This window comes from Crocodylus porosus, unplaced genomic scaffold (assembly GCF_001723895.1).
Source record: "Crocodylus porosus isolate Cpor-Errol unplaced genomic scaffold, CroPor_comp1, whole genome shotgun sequence".
Taxonomy (NCBI): Eukaryota; Metazoa; Chordata; order Crocodylia; family Crocodylidae; genus Crocodylus; species Crocodylus porosus.
The window spans coordinates 83,947,547-83,965,792 of record NW_017728949.1 but is presented as its reverse complement, the minus strand read 5'-3'; the positions used below and the strand labels follow the sequence as shown (position 1 = coordinate 83,965,792).

At 42.9% G+C, this 18,246-nt stretch overlaps 2 protein-coding genes across 4 annotated transcripts in view; one reads left to right on the top strand and one right to left on the bottom strand.

The window, feature by feature from the left end:
- The window catches only part of WDSUB1 (WD repeat, sterile alpha motif and U-box domain containing 1), a 62,841-nt gene extending 60,151 nt beyond the window's left edge, over positions 1–2,690 (top strand). For all 3 annotated transcript variants that reach the window (XM_019554181.1, XM_019554182.1, XM_019554183.1), the window contains one exon: positions 2,186–2,690. In XM_019554181.1, the coding sequence (XP_019409726.1) occupies positions 2,186–2,358 (173 nt within the window). In that variant the 3' untranslated portion in view covers positions 2,359–2,690. The remainder of the gene's footprint in view (positions 1–2,185) is intronic.
- Positions 2,691–4,732: 2,042 nt separating this feature from the next.
- Positions 4,733–18,246, bottom strand: part of TANC1 (tetratricopeptide repeat, ankyrin repeat and coiled-coil containing 1) — a 201,068-nt gene continuing 187,554 nt past the window's right edge. The window contains 5 exon segments of the mRNA XM_019553854.1: positions 4,733–7,577; positions 8,573–8,673; positions 9,649–9,795; positions 13,594–13,685; positions 14,687–14,819. Coding sequence (XP_019409399.1) covers positions 6,146–7,577; positions 8,573–8,673; positions 9,649–9,795; positions 13,594–13,685; positions 14,687–14,819 — 1,905 coding nt within the window. The 3' untranslated portion in view covers positions 4,733–6,145.

The window sequence follows — 18,246 nt, the reverse complement described above, 5'->3', positions numbered from 1 at the left end:
TTCTTAGATGGGCATCAGAGGGACACCTGCCTACCGACTGTCAATGCTGACTTGGTGCAGAGTCACTTGGATGGACTGGATGTGTTTAAGTCAGCAGGCCCAGGTGAGCTGCATCTGAGGGTACTGGAGGAATTGGCTGGAGTCATAGCAGAACCACTGGCACAGCTGTTTGAGTGCTCATGGTGCTTGGGTCAGATCCTGGAAGACTGGAAAAGAGCCAATGTGGTTCCTATTTTGAAGAAGGATCCAAGTAATTTATAGGCCAGTCAGGGTCACCTCCATCCTTGGAAAGGCCTTTGAAAAGATTATGAAGGATTATATTTGTGGGAGTCCAGTGGGAAAAATAATGCAGCAGGGAAACCAGCATGGATTTGTAGTAGGTAGATTATGCCTGACCAACCTGGTTTCGTTTTATGACAGGGTCACAAAATGCTTAGACACAGGAGTAGAGGTGGATGTTGTTTACTTGGATTGTAGCAAGGCCTTCCATATGGTATCTCATCCCATTCTCATAAAAAAATTAAGATGCTGTGACAGATGTTTACAAGGTCTGGTGGGTGGCAAATTGGCTTAGTGGTCACACGCAGAGAGTAGTAGTAGACGGGTTGGTATAGACTTGGAAGGAAGTGGGTAGTGGGGTCCCACAGGGTTCAGTCTTTGGACCTGTACTCTTCAATATTTTCATCAGTGACTTGGACGTGGGGGTGAAGTGTACTGTGTCCAAGTTTGCGGATGATACTAAATTGTGGGTTGAAGTGCACATGCCGGAGGGTAGGGAACAATTGCAGGCAGACCTGGACAGGTTAGAAAAGTGGGTAGTATAACAAGTACAAGTGCAGCGTGCTGCACCTAGGGCCCAAAAATATCCAGCACACCTACCGGCTGGGAAGTGACCCTCTCAGCAGCACAGAAGCGGAAAGGGATCTTGCAGTCGTAGTGGACTCCAACAGGAACAAGAGTCGTCAGTGTGATGAAATCATCGGCAAAGCTGACCGCACTTTATCATGCATCAGCAGATGCGTGACAAATAGAACCGAGGTGATACTTCCCCTCTATGCGGCATCAGTCAGACCACAGTTGGAGTGCTGCATCCGGTTTTGGGTGTCATACTTCAAGAAGGATGTTGATAGACTCGAGAGTCCAGAGGAGGGCCACTTATATGGATAGGGGCTTGCAGGGCAAGCCCAATGAGGAGAGACTGAGGGACCTGGACCTCTTCAGCCTCCACAAGAGAAAGCTGAAAGGCAGTCTTGTGGCTGCTTACAAATTCATTAGGGGGATGCAGCAATGGATCAGAGATGTTCTGTTCACCAGGGTGCCTCTTGGGGTAACAAGGAACAGTGGTCACAGACTGACAGAGAGCAGATTAAGGCTTGAATGTGGAATGGGCAAAGTGCGGTGGTGCTCTCCCCTACCTTGGGGGTGTTTAAGAGAAGGCTGGATAGGCATCTGGCTGGGGTCACTGTACCCCAGCACTTTCCTGCCTAGACAGGGTGTCAGACTCGATGACCTGTTGAGGTCCCTTCTGACCCTAGCATCTATGAACCTATGAAAGCATTTACTTTTTGTGACAGAAATAAAGGTTTAGATGGTACAAGCTGGTGGTTCTCAACTTGCCTCTCAACTTGTTTTGAATGTAGCAGGACCCCATTTGACAACTGCTGTTGTGCTGCCTCAACTTACTTCATTGGTTCTTAACCAGCAAAAAGTGCCTTGTGCATCATCGTGCTGGGAAGGGCTAAGGTAGAAAAACCCACTCCTGCTGCAGCTCATCTCACTGTGATCCTGTGTGGCATCTTCTGGATGCCATACAGAAAACAGGTGGAACTGTCCCTGCACCCCAGCTTCCGGGAGGAGCATGGTGGGGAAGGGCTGCAACATGAGGTGGCACTCCTGCCTCAGCCCTCCCTGGTCTGGCTGGGCATGAAGCAGGCAGGCCTATACTGAAAGGGCCTCCCATGGGCACACATGTTTAGAACCACTGATACAAATCCATCCTGAATAAGAGATAGGGGTGGGGTCTGGTGAGTTAAGACCAGGTAGGATATTAGTGTGACCTTTGTCACATCACCTTTCTGTGTCTCTGTTTTTTCATCTGGAAATAATGCTTCCCTGCATCACAGGCTTAAAATTCAGTAACTTAAGATCTGTGGAATGACGTTGCTATATATTTTTCTCTTTATAGACGGCTATTCCTATGAGAAGGAGGCAATGGAAAATTGGATCAGCAACAAGAGACGGTCTAGTCCCATGACAAATCTCCCTCTCCAGTCTCTTGTGCTTACCCCAAACAGGACTCTGAAAATGGCCATCAGTCGCTGGCTGGAGACTCAGCAGAAATATAATGAAACAACTTAATCTTGAATGCCCCAGCTATTCTTTGAAACCTAACTGAATTGAAACTGTAGGTAGTTGAAGAAAACAGCTCTATCAGACATTTTAAAATGCTGGAAAGAAAAAAGGTAAGCTTCTGTTTATGGTGTCTTCAGGCTGGAACTCCAGCAAAGGCCTTGAAATTCAGAAGTCACACAAAAAAAATAATAGAACGTACATTTGGGCACCTCATGTAAACTACTGAAAATATTTTTTTTAATACTAGAACTTGAATTACCTTGTACTGTTTTTATAAGAAAAAACAGGCTAATTGATAATATGCATGTTTCAAAATAAAGTTGTTACAATTGCCAGTATTTTAATGTCTGTCCTTTGAGTGGATGTGAGTGTGTGTCAAAAAACTTGATTTAACCATAACAAAATAAAAACTTTACAAAGCCAAGCACTCTGTAATAAGGCTGCCTTTAATTGCATGATTACGTATTACCTGCTGCCCCATTCAGTGCAAGAGATGAATGGTTCAGCCCCTCCTGCTGGATATATCCCAGTAGGAGTGGGGGAGTTGCCCAACAACAGGCTGATTTAGAGCTACTGAGCTCTTAAGAAGCAGCAGTACTTTTGAACTACTTCTTAGAGAACCTTGGCTTTCAAAAACCCAAAGTTAAGTGATAGAACTGGGCTTAAAAAATAACAATTGCTCACTTGGGACAGAGAGGGTTAATAAGAGACTTGCAACCCTTTTGTTGGTGGATTTGTCTCCTTTGTTTAAACAAATGGCCAAGGTGTGCACAGACTCGATTTGGTGCTTTCTTTTTGGCATCTTACACCCAACTCAGTACCATTTCTCTGTGCAGTTGCGGTCATTAAATTAGTTCTGCATAATATATTGCTTGAGAACTTTAGGGAAAAATGACCAGGCAGTAAATGACAACCTCCTTATAATACGGTAAATAAGTGACCACAGTGTGAGAGAATGAATGAGGAGATAATCCCTTCCATCCTCCTGCACACTAGGGGATTCATATCCAGGCATGATCCTGGGTACCCAAAGGACTTTGTTTATTTCTCTTACACACCCTGCTCTACCCTCTTGCATGCCTGCTCTGCTTTTTTCATGACCTCTTCAACAACAGGGAACAAAGAACAAGACATTCTTCATCTGGTGGGAAGTCACTGCTTAAAGTTTTTACAAGATTAACTAGATTCACTTCACCCAGTTTCTGCAGGCTGCCTGATCTTGAGTGACACTTTTTTGCACTTGAGTGCAAAAGCTGAAGAGAAGGAACAATGGAGGTATTAACCTACCTCTCCTGTAAATAAGCAGTGCTTCCCCCTGTTTTCTTCAGTCTTCCAGCAGGTAGTGACAGTATTATATATTCCTCTTACAGCTTTGTCAGGTGGGTTTTTTTCTTAACAGCCGAGAACTTCAGAGGAAAGAAAGCATAGACTTTGGCTGTCTCAGACAGCAGCCCATCTGGACAAAGGTGAGTGACCCTGCTTCTGTGGCAAAGGGGGTCTCAAATCCAATTAACTTTAGAAGTGTCAAGGAAAAGTTTGACTTATTTCCATCAGCACCAGGTTCCTTAGTAGCTCTGGCTGATGCAAATAAATTCAGTTCAGGCAAACCCTCGATTTAAAAGAAGAATCCAGGCTGCGTAAGGTTTTGGACTTGTTCTAAATCAAGAGGAGATTGGTTCCACCTCTTGGCATAACTACTACTTCCCACCCACTCCTAAACTAATCTACACTGAGGGGCAGAAGAATCAGTTCCAAAGCAACATATCACATTGCCTTTCTAGTTACTTTTTATCAGAAAACAAAGCACTGACCCAGTTATAGCAGCTACAACTATTACTTTGGGTTCACCATTATACGCAAGTTCTACCTGATACTTGTATAATTTTGAGATGTGGACAAGCCCTTAAAGCAAATCTGAACTGTTAGCAGACAGCTTCTTAAGTATTGTCCAAAATAGCCTCTCGCCCTAACAGTCTGGAACATGGGAGGAGTTCTTGGATCTTGAGTCTTAAACACTCCTTGAGAATATGTTTTTTGACATTTAACACAGTAACCTGTTTCCTTGTGTCCTCAATGACTGTGGCTCAGCTCCACAACTGCAGTCTTCCATCTGGGGATCAAGTCAGATCTCACGATTTAGAGCTCTGTTGTTTCAGTACAGGTTACTGCAATACTGGTGAAGTTGAAGGTGAAGAAGTCTCTTACCTACAAAACTTCACTTACTGATGACTGAAATCTAGAGAATGAGCGTTATCACTCAAAATGCTCCCATTCAAGTGTTCTCTCAGGTGTAGAGGGGATGACTGCGCAACTTGCTCTAATTGATGTCAGCTGTTTTACAACTCAGTTTACACATCAAAGAGTACCTCTCAATCCAAGACTATATTAATAGTCTTTATTTCATATGGAAAAATACAGTAGCTGTGCAAAAAACAGAACTACAGAACAAGAATAACATAAGACTTGTACAAATAACCAAGAAACAATAAACAATAAATAAGCTAGAGCATAATGCAGACTCATTCAGGAATTTGTAAAAAATGTGTAAGGCTGTTTTTACAATGTACATACACACTGTACATGGGAATAAAAGATGAAAAGTGACTGAATACTCCAACTTGTACAATACAGATCTTAATTACACTCACAGGAATGTCATTACAGCCATTCATTTTGAAAACATTCTTGCAAATATAGAACCTTTTTCTATGAAAAAACCTCACAACTCCATCCTAGAAAGTATGTGCACATACACTTTTCCTCAAACTTTCATCTTCATACCTTCAAAATAATACATCAGGTTTCCTATAAAATCATTTTAATAAAGTATTTCATTCCTGTACCTTTCCTCCATGAATGAATGATGCATCATTTTGCATTAAGGTAGCACCTCAGAGGTGTTTAGATAAACTATATAAAGTGCGGTTACGGTTATATTGTTAACATGCCATAATATAGTATTATTCAGTGCAATAACCAGGAAAGTTGAAGCCTTTAAAAATGCATGCAAATCTGTCCTTGTGTTTCTCCAGATCTTACTTGGTTTCTTATAGAAACTAAAACAAAAGATAAAATTATATTTACATGTTACCACATGGCTGCTTGTAGATTATACTCTTACACAAATGACTTGAAAAGTTCCTAAATTTACATTATGCAACCCAATTATATCCTGCTAGAAAACTGATAAAAAATCATACAATAGCTTTTGGATAAAAGCATTCATTTACAGACCGGTATGTTATACCATGAATTCCATCCTTATTTATAACACTGTTGTGGGACTCAAATGCTTTAAGCACTGGAAAGAGGGATGGCTGATTATTATGCAACTGATGAGATAGACAATCAGAAGCCATAATTAAAACCCTATATAAGGTGAAAATGTTAAAATCTTACAATAACCAGGATATAATGGAAAGTAAATAATTTCCATGTTTGAGGTCCTAATGTGATGCATTCATAAGCCTAGTTGACCACGTATGCATGAGTCAATTGTTTCCAACTAAACTTGACATTCCAGTTAATATTCCTATGCTGTGGAAATAGCAAATAGTGTAAGAAAGTGGTTGTATCCTGTATTTTGTTAGTACTACTGGCCAACTTGGACAACCTACTCAGACTTGGAGAAGTGGCCAGGTAATTAAATATTTTATTTAGGAACAATAGTCTATGATGATGAAACAGCCCTATATTAGTGATTAATGAAAGCAATCAATATGCTGTTATGCACCGAGTTTACAAGAGCATGTTGTTTATTATTCTGTTCGTTATACAAAAGGATATATTCTATTCATACATTAGACTCAACAAATGAACGCTTTGGTTTTGCAGAAGAGACATGACTTAAATGGCCTTCCTTATTAATATGGGACTGTTGTTTAGACAGAGCATCTGGAAACAAATGGGAGACAGGCTTAGATGTCCTGCTGTCTTGAGAGTGGGCAGGCATTTGGCTCTTGAGCTCTTTGAGTTCTTTAGCCTGCATTCCATTTTGGATACCTTCTCCAGGGGCCATAGCTGTAGAGGAGGTTTTGGTTAAATTACTGCATCCACTGGGCTGTTTGCCAGAAAACTGCTCGCAGGTTGTGGACTGAATGCCCCCACCAGAAGCATTTGGTAGCAATCCTTCAGATACCTGGCAATTCCAAGTGCGATTTGTTTGACTGCTCTGCTGCTGAAACCTGGCAGTCTTATCCATGATCCCCATAAATGGGGTATTGCGTGGTCTATGTTCGGTTGTACCACTTAGACCTTGGCTAGGTTTATTTTCCTTAATTCGAACATCTGGCCCTAGTCCTTTCATGTTATCTGAAAAGCTGTTGCTTGAAGTTAAACTGTTGGAAGAGCTGGAAACAATCAAGCTGCCAGATGCAGAGCTAGAAGAGACAGCACTTGTTCCAGGCCCTTGCGGCCTTGCTTCACTGCAATGCATTTGAACTCCTTGGGTGGGTGCTGCTTTCTCCATGGCTGCTGGCCTGTCAGTGGTTTTGGACTTACTTGTGAATGAGTGAGCAGATGTACTCTCACTGTGCTGTAAATGGGAGAACTGGTTAGATGCTAACCTTTCACTGTAGAGGCCAGAGGAGGCTCCTGTGGGAATGTTTCCAGATGATACAGTGTTTGTCCCATCTATAAACTGACTTTTACTGTTGGCCAGATTTCCAGGGTGTCGGGCTGGCATTGGACTTGAGGGAAGATGCTGAAAAGATGACTGTGTCTTTGTACTATACTGACCACTTCCAGTTCTCAGCCCTGACTGTGTAGAGCTCAAATGCTGATTTGTTTTTACAATCTGTGCTTGCTTTGTAGGCTGCATGATCAAACCCGGCTCTCTCAGATATTTACTTCCTGCTCTGTTCTGGGGGGATGCTGGTCTGGCTTTCTGCTGAAGGCCTTCTTGAAGGGTCCTACTGTAAGGTGAAGCAGCCAGGGAATGCTGCAGCCTCTGTGAAGGTGGAATGGACTCATCATGGTATGGCAATTCTTCCTCTTCTATTTCTTCAAGACCCATACGATCATTCAAACCTTGGACAAGAGCCTCCTCTTCATTGTCAGAGTCATTGTTCTGCTGTGCCGGCTGAGGAGACTGCCTCTTCTGCTGCTGGGTTCTCTGGAACTGTTTGCATTCCTCTTCTACTCGAGCCAGGAGCCTTTGTATTTCTTGATTACTAGGACACAGCTTTATGGCTTCTCGGAGGTCAGCAAGAGCTGCAAGAAACTGTCTGTAAAGAAAGAAAAATTAAAGGAAACCATTCTCAAAGGAACCTTGAAGGCACAATGTCACGACTGAACACTGGTGGTCCTGTATCTACTATTCTCAAGGGAGCCCTTTGATCTGCTGCCTCGTCTCAAACTCTCCTGCCTCTGGAGATGGAAAGGATTGAGAATCCTCTACACCAAAAGGTCACTTGGGGTGGGGAAAAAGGAGACAGTCCCATGTCCTTCCTGTTCCATCCCAATGGAAGACCCAAGTCCAAGGTCCTTCAGGAAGACAGATGAAATAAGCAGGTGTATTGGTAGTGCTGCAGAAAATGGCAGGAGGGGGCTCAGCTTCAGACTTACTTCATTGAAAACAGCTGGTAAATATCCCTTGTAATACTGCCCATCCCAGAATGAGTGCTTCTTTTACCCTTGCTAGGAGGGGTGCGTGTACCATGGGAAAAGAAAGAAAAAGATCCTACTTCCTACCAACCAGATTCTTTTGGCGGGTGAAGGCATCCACCGCTGCACACTACTGGCCACCCCATAACACTTTAGGGTTCTTCTGCTCACTTGTCCTATTAGCTATCTTTGGAGTCCTGTAAAGAACTGTTGATGAACTCCCTTTGGCTTGCCAGCTTATGGAATGGGTCAAACAGTCTTGTGGAAGGAATCACAGATGATTGAGATGGAGGGGGGAACTTAGCTGAAATTAGAAACTAATGTGGTTCCTTTACACAACTCCGACTATTTCAAAGAACTGTTAGGGAGTCCAGAAATAACTGCTTATGCTGCGTTCAGTGACCTGGCATATGTCACTGAACTCCCAAGAAAAACTACTAACATGAATGGAAACAGCACGATGGAAGAGGGGACCAAAATGAGAGGGAATCTGCAGTAAAATCCCAACATTCAGGCACTTTGAATTTGCACCAGATCAGCTATTGAAACAGATGATGTGGGAGAAAAGTTAGGCAGCTGTTGAAACAGGTTACACAGCAGAAAGTTTAGACAGTACCTGCTATTTCTCTTGGCTCTTGCTCTAGCATAATAAGCTTCATAAGATTTGGGTTTCAGTTCAAGTGCCTTGGTAGCAAACTCTTCAGCCATGCCAAAATCCTGACAATAACAATTATCTAGTCAGCTCACAGGGACAAATGATTTAGAAACATGTTACATACATATCACTTTCAGACACCACCAGAAACAGTAAATTTTGAGAGCTTCTATCACATGGCCCTCAAACTGACAAAAAAAAGTAAGCTGTTGCATTAAAATCAGATGCAACTGACAATACTGGCCACTGGTCCTGTTAACACAAGGAAGTTGACTGATGTAACTGTCCTGGTTTGCTCCTTGTGCGGACACTGACCATGCCTACACGAGACGCTGACTGCGCAGTTGTTTCTGCACAGTCATTTAGTATGTGTATAAACAAGTACTAAACAACTGTGCAGTAACTAGAGTTAACTGTGTTGTAGCATCGCTGAATGGCTTTTAGGTGACGCCGACCACGCAGCTTCATTACTACTGCGCAGTAGTGTTGTGTTACACTTCATACCATGCAACACTACTGTGCAGTAGTAACAAGCTACTGCGCAGTCAGCATCTTGTGTAGATGCGGACACTATTTTGGAATCAAAAGGGTTTAGAACGTAGAGGACTTCAAGTCAGTAAGTTTCTTACTTCATGAGTAAACTTAAAAATTGGGACCTCAAAGAAATGCCTGGATGACAGTTACAATGCTAATAAGGAAGGACAAAGTGTCATGGCTTTAGGACTTGGGAAGGCAGAAATCCCACAGACTACACATGCCCCTGAAAGCGACTCTCACTTCTGGAGCAACAGACACCATGTCTGTGGCTTACCTCTCCCCATCTTACCCCTAATTTGAGGCTGGTATCACAGGAGTATTTTATACATTTTTCCCCAACAATAACTTTTCCTGTACCTGCTTCAGCTCAAAAGAAGGAACAAGTCAGAGGGACACTGATACCAGCATAGTATGCATGTCCTTTACACTTTTTTAGACCTGGAGCCTCAGGTTTCCAAAGCAAGAAGTGTACAATTAACAGAAGAACAGTAAGAACTCACGTTTGTTTTTCTGCGGCACCGTGACAAGTTTAAATACAATGAAACTCTCAGCTCGTTGAAAGCTTTCATTTCTTCTCCAAACCCTTCCCGAGGAAACTTCCTTAGGGCATACTGATATCGCTGAGCTGCTTCTTTCATCTTCCCTTTCTACGGGTTAGAACACAAGAGCGTTAGATGTTGATTTGTAAATGCTGCTTTAATTTTAAACTATATGAATATTTGCCAGCTGGCAACAGAAGCTCTTCAAACAGATTCAATTTTTATATGTTGTTTATTTTCAAGTAGTTACATGGTGAGGAAGTTCACAAGTTAATATCTGGGACGTAGTTTTTAAAATTGGGGTAGCTATGCAAATATTTACCAGGATAATATTTATACTTAAATACATAATGCCAGTGCTGCAACAGAATCCTTCTGACACATAAGACTTTTCACTAATACACCTACTTCGTCCTGTTTAGCTGTGGAATGTAATTTTTAAACTAAAAGCAATCATTTAGTTGGCTTAAATGTCTCAACAGCAATACTGAGTGGCAAATGATGTCTTTAAGGAACAGAAGCGGGGCTGGTCCTTGGGCTAGATGGGGCCTGCAGACTAGCCTCATGCACTGGATCGAGCGCAGGCCAGTTTGGCACGGTGCTGTGAGCAGCATGCTCCCTGGACCTGCCTGGAGCAGGCAGTCCTGCACTACCATAAGATGAGCTCAGGAAGGGACACCTCACATCCAGAACGTCATACAAAAGGCAGATTTCAACAGCTTCCAACTTCATTTTGGAGCGGGAAGTCTTGTTACTTAGTCTTGTCATCGCTGCAATTCACTTGAGTGGTGAAAGGAATCCAAAAGATTAGCAGAGGACATCTCTATGGTGAGATGCATGCCTTTGAGAAGCTTTTGCTAACACTTCTTAGCAAGATTTGATAAGTGCTAGCAACTGCTTTAGTTCAGGTGTGTCAAAGATATGGTCTGCAGGCCAAACCTGGCCCATGGAGCCCTATTGCCTTGCCCTTAGCGCTGCCTGTGGGTCTCAGATTGAACCTGCATGGTGCCACTGTGCTCTGAGCCAGTCTAGGAAGATGCTGTCTTCACCACTAAACCAAACCAGCCCCACAGTCTGCAGGCCTGATCCACCCCTAGAACCAGCTGAGCGCTACTTATCTGGCCCACAGCACCTGAGGATTTTGACACCTCTGCTTTAGTTAACAGAATTAAAGCATTCTTCTTTCTTATTTTTATAGTAAATTTCTTTTTATAAACCTCTCTACTAGTTTGTATTACCATCGATGCTAAAGTCACTTTGGAGTCTTCTCATTGTAGTGTCTGTTTATAAATACATGCTTACATTTTCAAAAGTGACTTGTACCCTGGGGCATGTTGATTTTTACATCCAACCTGAGAAACTCCATAAGGTCTCAATGTTAAGAGTACGAGTGCTTCTGAATACTTCTGAAAACTCAGATAATCTATGGCAAACTGAGGCAAATACAGTAGGAGAACAAATTAGGTGCAGAAGACTAATGCAACTCCCCCAAGGAAACACCATTATTATGCCTCAGAGGAAGCAACTCTTACCCCTGAATACTGTAAATAACTGAAATCAAGCAAATGTCGATTTTTCCATAGAAAAGAAAAAACAAAGCTGCACCCTTTGATTACCTGCCAGTACGCAGATTTAATTCTATTTAATGCCTGTTAAGGTAGACAAAACTCCAAAATGACATGTCAATGGTACACTGGTCGTACCATGTTCTTAAAAAGCAAACAAGTTAAATAATCAGACTTTTAGATATTCAAACTGAAAACTAGGCCACTGGAATGTGCATAAAAATAGCTTTAGAACAGAGAGAACAGGTTTTCCTCCCTTAAGAGTTGCAAAATAGTTGTCACATACTGTGAGCACAATCAAACTGTCAAATGTGCTTTAGACTGTATAATAATTATCCACTTAGTTCATGTTTGCTTGTTGCATTTCTGCAAATGAATCAAAAAAAAATCTAAGAAAAGATTCAACAACGCCAAGCCCTTGGAAATCAGCGTGGACTGCTACACTAAAAGAAATCAAATGATCTTATGGGGGAAAACACCCCAGCATGGATTTCAAACCTCTATTAACAACTGATAAAACACAAGAATGGGATCTTGCCCTGCTATCCTGATCTGTGAGTACCACAACTGAAAGAGACATGGGGGGTCTTGGCTGACCACATGTTGAACGTGAGCCACCAATGCGATGCCATGGCTGGCAAAGCAAATCAAACTCTGGCATGCATCCACCGATGCATCTCCAGCAAAACCAGGGACATCGTCCTCCTGCTCTACTTGGCCTTAGTGAGGCCCCAGCTGGAGTACTGCATCCAGTTTTGGGCCCTGCCACTTCAGGAGAGCTGTGGATAAGCTTGAGAGAGTCCAGAGGAGAGCACCCGCATGATCAAGGGCCAGGAGAGCAAGCCTTATAAGGAGAGGCTGAGGGACTTGGGACTCTTCAGCCTGGAGAAGAGAAGGATCAGAGGGGATTTGGTGGCAGCCTTTAAGTACATAAGGTTGGTGCACCAGGATAACAGTTCACTAGGGCTCCCCAAGGGATAACAAGATCTAACAGGCACAAATGTCTGGAAGGCTGATTTAGATTGGACATAAGGAAAACTCCTTTATGGTCCGCAAACACCTATTCTGGACTCATTCAAATGCTGTTTGGATGCTTATCTTGCGGGGGTCATTTGACCCCAGCAGACTTCCTGCCTATGGCAGGGGAGCTGGACTTGATCTTGAGAGGTCTCTTCCAGCCCCTAATGTCTATAAAACTTATGACCTAAGCAGAAAAGAAACCTAGTCAGCAAATTAATACAGAGCTAAAGAGGAAGGACTTGGTGCTGGTAAATCAGGAACCAGCACTTTTTTCTCTCAGAACCAACCGTGAAGCAAAGTTTTACATGCTGCTGGAGGACCCTTCTGCTGGAGGGGCTGAGCTGTCCCCCAGACAGACCCTCTCAGAGAACACTGTCATTCTCTGTGATTAAATGTACATATAACAAAGTACGATTTTACTCCGTGCAAAAGGCACCCAATTCTGAACTCTTAAGTTAGTATTCAAAGCTCCCTAAATTATCAGGGGATTCCAAGATTTTTTCATATTATTTAAATGAAGCCAAGCATGTCCACAGCACTGGCCTGTAATGGCATAAACTGGAGTTAGCAATAATGATGCCACGCACCGTTTGCCACTATGCCTTTTAACTGAAGAGACTCTATTAGTGTTTTGTACACATTTGAGCCTCATATATTGGTATGAGATAGCAACAGAGATAAAGTGACAGAACTTTGTAGCCCCAAAAGGAATGACCCAAACCTTTCAAATCCAATGCCAAAAATAGGCCTGAAGTGACCTTCACAATCTGCATGTCAGATGTAACAGTCAGATACAGCAGATACAGTCATGTCCAAACTAGCTCTTGTAAAACAATGCATTAATAGTTAAAAACCTGTATCAAATATGCTATTATTTTGCTCAATTCATATGTAAATGGCATGCAGAGAAATATACAAACAAAAAGCTGTGCTTGAATGCACCCAGCACATGATAATTTAAATAAGGTCCCTTCAGATGAGCTTCCTAACCTTCATTACTCTTAAAATAACTAACGACTAAGAATCTCCAGTGGGTGACCAGATGTCCACCACAGGGAATCTAGGTCACTTCTCAAGCCAGTCATCCCTGGACCTGGGCGTTTTGGATCACACGCTCTTTTTCCAGTTCCGCTCCAAGCTCCTTTGTCCAACCCCCAATATGAATTTAATGTACCTAGCACATATAGTTGTTGGTACTTTGCTAAAGGCAAAGACAAAATGGCAGGTCTTTTGAACAGCCTGAGTCTCTCCTTACCACTCTTTGAGCCAAAGGCTTATAACGTTCTTTCTTTTTCAGCACGGAAATTGAGTTTCTACTTACTTTGTACAGTAGGTTTCCTTCTTCCATCAGCTTCTGCAGTAGAATAATCAGAATGTCAGGTTTAGAAGTGGCCATTGCCCAAGCTGCATTTCCTGCAAATTAAAATAGTAAACATTTTTAAAGGGGACTTTGGTATTAACATATTTACTCATATACTGATTTGGCAGCAGCTGCAACAGGGTTAAACCTCTAGCTTTTGGCTGAGCAGGAAGAAGTGAGCAAGTGATGTAGACAGTAAACTCTGCCCAGCGCTGTGCAGGGGGGGCGGCGGCAGGGCACGACAATTCTGGAAAAATCTTTTTTTCATTCTGCCTTCCCAAGAGAAGGTACCCATCTTATCTGGGGGCACATGGTACACAAGAAAATACAGTAATGGGGAAAATGAAGCATTGGTTCACTCACACACACTTAAATTTACTCACTATTTCACAAGTGAGGAATGACTGCAGAATTTTAATACTTGCAGCAGCTTGCTATTAATGGTCCAGAACAGGCTTACCAGGTTTAAGTCCCAGCACAGGACAACACTTAAGTGCATGTTTAACAATTTATTTCCTGAAGTATACTGATATCACAGGTTCAAGGGTAATCAAAGACAACAGGCATATTATCTACTTGCTGCTGATGAGGCATGATGGGAATTGTTACAAACAGAATTTTTTAATCTACTTTTTCATTTTGACAGAAAAAATATTAACCAAGTTTTATGTTAAAAGACTATTATTTAGGCTTCCCAGTCATTCCCTCAGACATTTGGAAATAGAATTAAGGTAGTGTGCCCAAGAATTCAGCCCCCTTGTACTGAGTCTTTAATGAAAGTTTCTGCCAGACCTTTCAGTGTACCAGATGGACAAACACTGAACACAGTTAAAGTTGCTTGGGCAATCCCAAGTCTGAAATTTCCTAGGACTTGGTTCAATGGACTTTTCAGCCTCAATAATGTTCTTTTTGTAGTTTGATGCGATCCACTTTATCAATTTTCATTCAAGAAAAACTCATATTACACAATAAAGTAATTCCACTATGGCAGACATTCGAGTTTTCCCCATTCTAGGGAAAAATGCTTTGGTAGTATAAGATGGGTTTTACTAACCTAATTTGGCTCCTTTCCTAAGTAGCATGACCACTACAGCCGTATTTCGACATCCAATCGCTCTGTCCAATGGACGCATACCACTGTGGTCGACATGTTCAATCACTGCACCCTTCTCCACTAAATACTGCACCTAGAACAGAAAGGTAGAAACAAACCTTGAACAATTCTCAGCAAGGGAAGCAAAGGGAGTTCATTTTTAGCACTGGAAGTTTCTGAGAAGACCAGTACAGGTATTCAGCCTGCAGGCACTGCCCCTGGCCCCCTTTGCTCTCCTGTGCCTTCCCCAGTCTGGGTGGATCCTGTCTGGGCAAGGTGTGGAGAGCAGCAGCTGCTCCACTCCTCCAGGTCCTGAGGAAGTGCAGTGGTGGGGACTGGCTCTACTCTGGATCTTTGGGAGCAAAGCAGGAGGAGCAGTAGGGCAAAGCCCCATGTCTACCTCCCCTGTTCCCCAGATGGGGCAGTTTCTGGTCTGAGAAAAGGAAGGGAGCTTCAGCAGCTGCTCCACACCCCACCAGCGCACTCCTAGTCTGGGAAAAGGCCCCCTCCTGTTCCCCAGGCTAGGCAGTGCCCAATTACAGGAATGGGCAGCAAACACTGCCCCACTCCCCTCCAGACCCAGACCCAGTATGCAGGCTTGTGAGAAACTCGCTCGTAGGGGAGATCTCCCAGGTGTCAACCTGGATGGTTTTTCTCCTGGAAGGGGCATGTTTCCTCTAGGAGAAAACGAATACTTGCTTGTATACTTGTAGTTTCTGCTGGGGAAACAGCAATTCTCTCAGCAGAAACATAATGCCTCTGTCTGCCATATTGACCTATATCACACTTTTCTGAGAGTGCCCAGCTCCCCAACACATACAGAAGCCATGGAAGTACCATGGTGAGGTTCAGACTAGTCTTACTCAAAGTTTCCATTCAGTCATATCAAATATAAAGTAAAATAACTTTTTTGATCAGTTGGCAGCAAAGAAAAAGTAAAGGTAATGGCAATCCGGGAATAGTTACAGACCGTGACGGCCATTCTTTCACTTCACTGATTTAATTTCGGTGACACAATATAATCTTTTACTGTCAGTAGCAGATATATACCGAGAACACCATGAGGATGACACTTCATGCTCATTCCCCTATTTGTTCACACAGTGAGCTTCAATATGCTAACACAGCAATTTGCATTTGACTAGAGAAAAGCTAGGGTGAAAATACAGGAGCGGTGTGAACCGTATGTGCTTCAGGGTAATTAATAGAGGTTTTCTTACAGCATTTCAAAATAATGTTGTGACACTAACACAACAAGTGTGAAACTACAGTACCAAAATGGTTTCAATTTGTTGATAGTTTGGGGAAGAATGCAGCACGGTACCATAAAGAGGGACATTCAGGCTACCCATCCGCAGCACCCATGTATAGATTATTGGAAATGTTCTAGTTAAAATAGCAATACTGTACTAATAAATAATGACCTCCTAGTCTACCTGAAGAAACCTAAAGTTAAATTTATTACTTCCTAAACTACTTATCAGAGGAGTTTGATGCTGCAGTGAAGAGATAAAAGAACAAAGCAGTGAGAAGGGCAACAAGGATGATTAGTGCTATAGAGGGGCTTCCACGTGAGGAGAGACTAAGGAGACTAGGCCTATTCAGTCTCCTTTGAAGAGACACTTGAGAGGGAACATAGAGGTTTAAACACTAGATGGGAAGAGAAAGTAAATAGGGATTTATTATTTACTCTCTCAATACAAGAGCTAGGGATCATAAAATCAAACTAGTAAGTAGTAAGTTTAAAACTAACAAAAAGAAGTTCTTTTCCACACAGCATAGCTAAACATGCTGCACTGAATTACACAGCATGTTGCAGAAGCTGACAATTTAGCCAGATTCAAAGAGAGACTGGATAAACCCTTGGAGGAAAAGTGCATCAATAGCCATTGAGCATGGAAGTCAGGAGCACAGCCTCTGAATCAGAGCTTCCAACTTCAAATGCTGGAGACTACAATTGGGAGAGAAGCAGTGCAATTGTGGGGGACTACAATTCAGAGGAGGGGAAAAACTCTGGTCATACCACTCTCCCTTTCAGCCTCCACTCTGCCGTTGTGACACACAGGATACTGGGCAAGATGGACCTATGGTCTCCCCCAGTAAAAAGCAGTTCTTATATGGAATAAAAACAAAGCTCTTGGTGCTGCCAGCCTGTTAGACTGTCGGTTAGACCTGCTCCAGCAACTCCTGCCACCTCTACTGCTGATGAGCTGCTTGCTTCTGATGTTACTAATCTCAGTATCTGTCACACCCAAGATATACTGTCCCCATCCAGACAAGGGAGTCTAAAGATCAGCTCCATCCTCCTATCATTGCTGCCAGAAAGGCCTGAAGAGTCTACGGAGATGATGCATAGGGGCCACCAAATGAAACCATGATCAGATCCCTCTTGGAGGAGTCCTGCTGCTACTGCTTCTTGGGACTCAGGAAAACCCTGATGATCATTAATCAGAAAAACGTTCAGAGGTGAACCGTGCTTTAGTACTCTGCACAGCTTTCACATGCGACTGAACCAGGGGTGCTTTTCTGAACAGAGAGAGAGGACACCCTGCTTCCCAGTACATGCAGAAACAATAAAAGTAGCATGTTACGGTTCAGACATTGCAACAGACATACACTAAAAGAACTAAAATAGACACATCAAACCATTACAGCGGCTGTGCTCCCACACGTTTGCTGGTTGAAAACATGTACCATATCATTTCTTTGAAACATGATTTCCGAACCCTTGTTCCCTCCGGAGTTTATATCACAAATAACAGAGTTTGTCTTGCACACAGTGTCTGATTAGCAGCAGCAGTTTCAAAATCTCCCCTCCCCCGAACACATGGGGGATCCCTGCTTGCTCCCAGAAACACATACTCGTGAGCTGCACTATGCAGGAGGCCTCCCAGAGTCCGCTGACTGCCACACCTTCAAAACCACTAAGGATTTTTCCATACACACAAGTTAATTCAGATTAAGGCAGAATGTGATATGAAAGTGCAGTTACCATCGCACCACGTGTAGATGAGCCCTAAGCTGAATCAAGATCACTTTGAATCAAGATCACTTGCTTGAGGTAGAAGTACATTGCCAGGCTTCAGGTTCACCATTTAACCCCATTTAATATATGATCTGGGACAGTGCAGACAGGCTGAGCATACTCTTACCAGTAGTGTCCAGCATGTGTTCACACCTAGAAAGAGCCTGTCCCTTGCAGGTAATTTGGCTCCATCAGATTTTTTTGCAGAATGTGGGCTGGCCTCCGTCTTGCAAACTTAGTAAGCATAAATCATGGACTTTGACAACTGTACATTTGCCTTCTCAGACACCCCTCATCTGAAATTCAGACTCAGACTAGTCACTCTTTACTCCTCCTACCCCTTCCCAAGAGATTTTGTTATAGACTACTGAGGCAAGTACAGTGCATGGGGAGAGCCTTTACACCCGAAATGGAAGCCAGAGCTGTAGGCCTGGTGCTAAAACAACTTGCTGTGTGAACAAAGGACACTCTGAATTTTACTCCAAAGGTTTACTCT